At 34.6% G+C, this 6,011-nt stretch overlaps 1 protein-coding gene across 1 annotated transcript in view; it reads left to right on the top strand.

The window, feature by feature from the left end:
- VCPIP1 (valosin containing protein interacting protein 1) overlaps window positions 1–6,011 on the top strand; it is a 35,238-nt gene extending 29,227 nt beyond the window's left edge. Inside the window, exon 3 of the mRNA XM_032296244.1 lies at window positions 730–6,011. Within this exon, the coding sequence (XP_032152135.1) occupies window positions 730–1,592 (863 nt within the window). The 3' untranslated portion in view covers window positions 1,593–6,011. The remainder of the gene's footprint in view (window positions 1–729) is intronic.

Raw genomic sequence — 6,011 nt, 5'->3', positions numbered from 1 at the left:
TAGCTGGGACTACAGGCGCATGCCACCATGCCTGGCTATTTTTTTTTTTTTTTTTGGTATTATTAGTAGAGATGGGGTATGTTGGCCAGGCTGGTCTTGAACTCCTGACCTCAGGTGATCCACCGGTCTCTGCCTCCCAGAGTGCTGGGATTACATGCATGAGCCACTGCACCTGGGCCTCAAGCCCCATTCTTTGTTTTGTTTTTTGTTTTGTTTTTGAGATGGAGTTTCGCTCTTGTTGCCCAGGCTGGAGTGCAATGACACAGTCACGGCTCACTGCAACCTCTGCCTCCCCGGTTCAAGTGATTCTCCTGCCTCAGCCTCCCAAGTAGCTGGGATTACAGGCACCCTCCACCACGCCTAGGTAATGTTTTGTATTTTCAGTTGAGATGGGAATTAACCATGTTAGCCAGTCTAGCTCCTGACACCACAGGCCTCTGCCTCCCAAAATGCTGGGATTACAGGCATGAGCCCTGCCTGAAGCCCCATTCTTAACTTTGCTAATAGCATGATTTTTTTAAAAAAAGATCTCTGGGGAGAACTACTTTAGGGTCTATGGTAATAATTCTTTTTTGTAATACAGTAAATTCTTTTCTAATGATTTTGTTTTGAAGCTGTTATCTGTAAATTGTTATTTAAAATTCACTATTTTAACTGTAATTGTCTTTACTACACTTTTGCTAATACCTTAAGATTTTAATACGTTAAATATCTTTTCCCCCTTTTTAGGTATGGCTGATGGCAAGCATTGTACCTTTCCACATCTGCCTGGCAAAACCTTTGTCTATAATGCTTCTGAAGATAGACTGGAATTGTGTGTGGATGCTGCAGGACATTTCCCCATTGGTCCTGATGTTGAAGATTTAGTTAAAGAGGCTGTAAGTCAGGTTCGAGCAGAGGCTACTACAAGAAGTAGGGAATCAAGTCCTTCACATGGGGTATTAAAACTAGGTAGTGGTGGCGTAGTAAAAAAGAAATCTGAGCAACTTCATAATGTAACTGCCTTTCAGGGAAAAGGGCATTCTTTAGGAACTGCATCTGGTAATCCACACCTTGATCCGAGAGCTAGGGAAACTTCAGTTGTAAGAAAGCATAATACAGGGACAGACTTTAGTAGTAGTTCCTCTAAAACAGAGCCTTCTGTATTTACAGCTTCTTCTAGTAATAGTGAGCTTATTCGAATAGCTCCTGGAGTAGTAACAATGAGAGACGGCAGGCAGCTTGATCCTGATTTGGTTGAGGCCCAGCGAAAAAAATTGCAGGAAATGGTTTCTTCTATTCAGGCTTCAATGGACAGGCACTTGCGGGATCAAAGTACAGAGCAGTCACCATCTGATGTTCCTCAAAGGAAAATAGAAGTAGTGAGTTCTTCTGCAAAGTCTGGGACTGGCTTGCCTGAATCTTTTCCTTTAACCGGTGGTACTGAAAATTTGAATATAGAAACAACTGATGGCTGTGTAGCAGATGCACTGGGAGCAGCATTTGCCACAAGGTCAAAAGCACAAAAGGGAAATTCCATGGAGGAGCTTGAAGAGATGGATAGTCAAGATGCTGAGATGACTAACACAACTGAGCCAATGGATCACTCTTGATTTAATTAGAGGCTAATAAAGGCAGAATGTTTATTGTGAATATGTAATATTTGTTGGCTGGGCCACGTAACTTGATTAGTCATTAAAAATCTTGTACGTATATAATTCAAAAATTATATCTTGTTATTCAGTGCATGATAGCAAGTGTGTGATTGGCAATAGCTTTTAATATACTGCTGCCCAGGCTGGCTCTGAATTTCTATAAATTAGCTATTAGATCTGCTGAGATGACTTTCTTCCATATATGTGGTTCATTGGCAGTTCTTTGTAATTTTAGTTCCATGAAAGTCTTAATATTTCCAACATGAAAATTCTCTTACTAAATATGTTTGATTTCTGAAAAGGCTAGAAATGGAGGGGAAATGAGACTTTGCTAATGTTGATGTCATCAAGGTAACCATCTCACATATTAGTGTCAAAAGGTTTATGTAAACTTGAAGTTTATCTGAACTAAATTGTGTCTTAAAATTCATATAATTATTTGACAGTGGGATGCAGATGTTTCCGTGAACATAAACACATTCATAGAGATATGTATTCTTGGCAAAATATCTTAATAGAATGTAATGATTAACATTTTGCTGATTTGTGCAAGGTTGGGGAAAAATCTCTTCTGGATTGATAAGGTCAGTGTGATTCAGTTGTGTTGCTGCCTGAGTCAACACAGCCAATTGTGTGTGCTCTGTTATTAATATGTTACCATTATTTTTGATTCCTGGCTTGGGCAAGAACCACCTGATTTTTTTTTTTTTTAATCTTGCAGAAAAGTTGATTGCAAAGTGTGGTAGAAAAAGAAATAATGGTAGCAGTAGTTAATCTCTGATTTTCAGCGTTTGTCAGATTCACAGAGAATTATAAATAAGAGTTTATCTTTATGAATGAGTTAATTGTTCTACAATTTTGATCAGTGGTATTTAAGCCTGTATATGCTAAGTATATTTGTGCCCCTCTGAGCCAAAAATGTTTTCTTTTTTTTTCTTAGAGTCCGTAAGAGTTGGCCAGGCGCGGTGGCTCACGTCTGTAATCCAAGCACTTTGGAGGCCAAGTGGGGCGGATCACCTGAGGTCGGGAGCTCAAGACCAGCCTGACCAACATGGTGAAACCCCGTCTTTCTTAAAAAAAAAAAAAAAAAAAAGAATCCGTAACAGTTTATTTGTTGGCTTCACTTGGGTTTAGATGCAAATTTTACTGCATCATACCCTGATCAGCTGGGCATTTGCTTAGTGTATTCATCAAATCCTTAGTGCCAGTTTCCTTGAGAAGCAGCTTTCATGTTTATTTCTTAAAGACATCAAAAGAGTGTTTATCCTGAGATTGGTATTGCACTATTTTATTTTATTCTGCAAATCTGTATTCTGAAATGTACATTTCAACCCCTATTCTTCCTCTGTTCACTGTAATTAAGTTGAATTTGAATGGCTGAAAAACAAAATGTATGTTAATACAATCTCTTACCTAGAGCATTCAAAGCCTGGCTGTCTCTGTTTGCACATGTAACAGATGCAGAACTGTGTGTGTAATTCTAAGAAAATGTACGTAAGAAAGTATTTTATCAGATGTTTAAAAATCTCTGCCTGTTAATTCATAAGGGATATAGATAGTACTTTAACTTGTGTTTCCAGATAAGGCAGATTTTCGTCATCTTTCTGTGAAAGTATCTCTAACTGAATCTACTTGTTAAACGAACTACTCTATTTAAGGAAAGAATGGAGAATCTAGACATTTTACAGGTGTATTGAGCAAAATATATATTTGGGTTAGTTTTAGCACATTATCACGTTTGTCTTTATAATTTTATCTTCATCCTAAATTTACTTTCAAGTATTTTCTCCCTATCAAAACAGCAGGAAATTTTTAAAATTTTATGTTGTGCACTAGTTTTACATAAAGTAAGAGCTGTAGCTACCAAATACTGTTTACTGCTTAGTAAAGGTGGCTTCTGTGTATTAAACTACAAATTACAAATATCACTTCACTAACCACTATAATTATTTTTGGCGTTTTCAGCCACTGGAACTTTTTTGGGGGTGATTTAAATACAGGAAAACTGTTTAATCAAAAAATGCACTGCTTTCATGTAAAATGATATAATCATCTTTTCTTTAACAAATATTTTCTTCATTGATAACTGACAAATATCTCATAGCATTAACATAAAATATCAGAAACTTTATCTCCCTATTCTTACATTTAGTGTAAATTAGAATGCATATGTAAATATTAGAAGATGGGCTTAATCTCTGACAACTTTGTTAATTTCTCTAGCTACAGCAATGTATTTAAAAGTCAGTTAGGTATGAATAGTACAATAACAGTTTGGGTTCTCCCTTGATAAAAGAATAAAAGGCTCAGTTCTGATAGGTTTAGATTAAATTTCTTGAAATTATTTCAAATAAGCTGAAAATTTGGTTGGGGTGATTGATGATTTTTGAGAAGTAAGCCAGGTATCCTCACAAAGAAGTTTTAGAATAAGGTTTAAGTTTTTAAATATCATCCTTTGTCCTTCCATATGGTTTTCATAACAAATATATAACTATAGAATGGTTATTTTTCTAGTACTATAATTTGTGATATAGCCACATCTTGGAGTGCAAGCTAGACATCTTAAGTAAAATATTTTTTTTAGCCTTAGATGTAACATTATAACTAAAATGCAGTCCTACAATTCTGTTTGCAGTTCTTCACTAAACATTTAAAGAAAGTTGTAAATTTTTTCTTCAATGATCCATTATATAGGTAATCATACCAAATTTGAGTTGATGGCCCAAAGTCCAAATAGTGTTGAGGATAGTATATATCTAGAATACCAGTAATGAGAAATTGGTGTAAATCGAAGAAAATAAGACGCTGCCATATATTAAGATAGAATTATAATTAACTCCATGAGAATGGTTACTCAGGAACTAGTTAAAGAGCAAGCCCATTTCTCCCCCTTCACTCTGTTTCAGATATTTTATTGGAAAATGTTAGGGCAGAGGGCTGACAAAGTTAGCAAATGCTATTGACTGATACTGACTCTATGTCTTCCAATGATTTTTAGTTTGGTTTTTTAGTCAAGCCTACTGCTTGCAATTAAGATATCAATCTGAAATGCATCCATAATTTCTAGCCACAGGTCCTTATTGCCATTATTTTTAAGTGTCTTAACTTCATTGGAGATGAACACTGACTTTTGCATATGGTCTCTTACCTCAGGGAAGATCACTTGCTAGCAACTCATACTGCTCATTGACAGGTTTTTGAGAATTGTACTGACATCACATGTTAGCTACTAAATGCAAAATTTACAAAAGTATTGTTTTATGTAGTTACCTACCAATACTGTCTGCTACTGAATAACTCTAAATATGTAGACCTCACTAATAACTAACCTTTAGGTATAAAATGTACTTCTGTCATTAATTACACTTCAACTTGTCAATACAGTGAAACATCATAAAGTGTTTATTTCAGAATATCAATACAGTTTTGTTTTCATTTTTCAACAGTAATTTCAATTGGCCCACACTTAATATACTGCAGCACAGATTTTGAGTTTTATGGTTCTCAAAGAAAGGTTTCCCTCTTAAGATTTTTCTAAAACAAAGCCTTTGCAAAATTGGATTAAATTCCACTTACCTTAATGTGAATTAAAAATGACCATTTATAATAATAGCTCCCTGTTCTGAGTAAATGTGTCCTACCATTCAAGGTTATCATATAACAAAGTTGTACAACCTTAAGGCTCTTCACAATATAAGAAATTAATTTTTCAAACCAGAGCTATTCACATGAAAATATTCCTTAGTAGAATGTATATTTAATAAATAAAGGGGAACTATATCACCAATATAAGTTATAGAGTTAATTGCAAGTTCTACCATTCTTGATAATTCTTTGAGATGCTAAGTGTTTCAGTTCATATTTACTGATACTTAAATCGTGGAATTTTAATGTTTGTTCCAAAATAGCAGAAATTGTAAAAATTGTGAATTATTGGAAAAAATGCCATTACTTGTATATCTGACATTTAAATTTTTTAATTATGGAGACTACATGCTTTTGTAGTATATTAATGATTATTTTCTTGTAAAAGAAAAGGAAAATTAGTAAAGAAAAAAGTCTAGTTGATGTTATCTGCTTGTGAGTATCAATTACTTAGTTTTAAAATTTTTAAGCTATTGCATACTTTTCTTTAGGATGCAGAAATCTCATCCTGAGCCCTTATACCTGTGGTAGAGCAATAAAAGACTGAAAAGGTTATCAGGATTTTCAGGCTTATTTGACTAAGAATTAGTGCCAAGAACTGGAAAGTCTACTTTTTGGAGAGAAACGATATTTAGAATTTGTAAAAATAAGCAGTAATAGTGTAAATATTTAGAAAAATAGCAAGTGCTTTAACTGTTCAATAAAATAGTATAGATGTTATGTCACCCTTAA

This window comes from Sapajus apella, unplaced genomic scaffold (assembly GCF_009761245.1).
Source record: "Sapajus apella isolate SASKATOON/1434 unplaced genomic scaffold, GSC_monkey_1.0 scaffold35, whole genome shotgun sequence".
NCBI classification, from domain to species: domain Eukaryota; kingdom Metazoa; phylum Chordata; class Mammalia; order Primates; family Cebidae; genus Sapajus; species Sapajus apella.
Note: the sequence above shows the minus strand (reverse complement) of the source record. Positions and strands in the feature narration are given on the sequence as shown.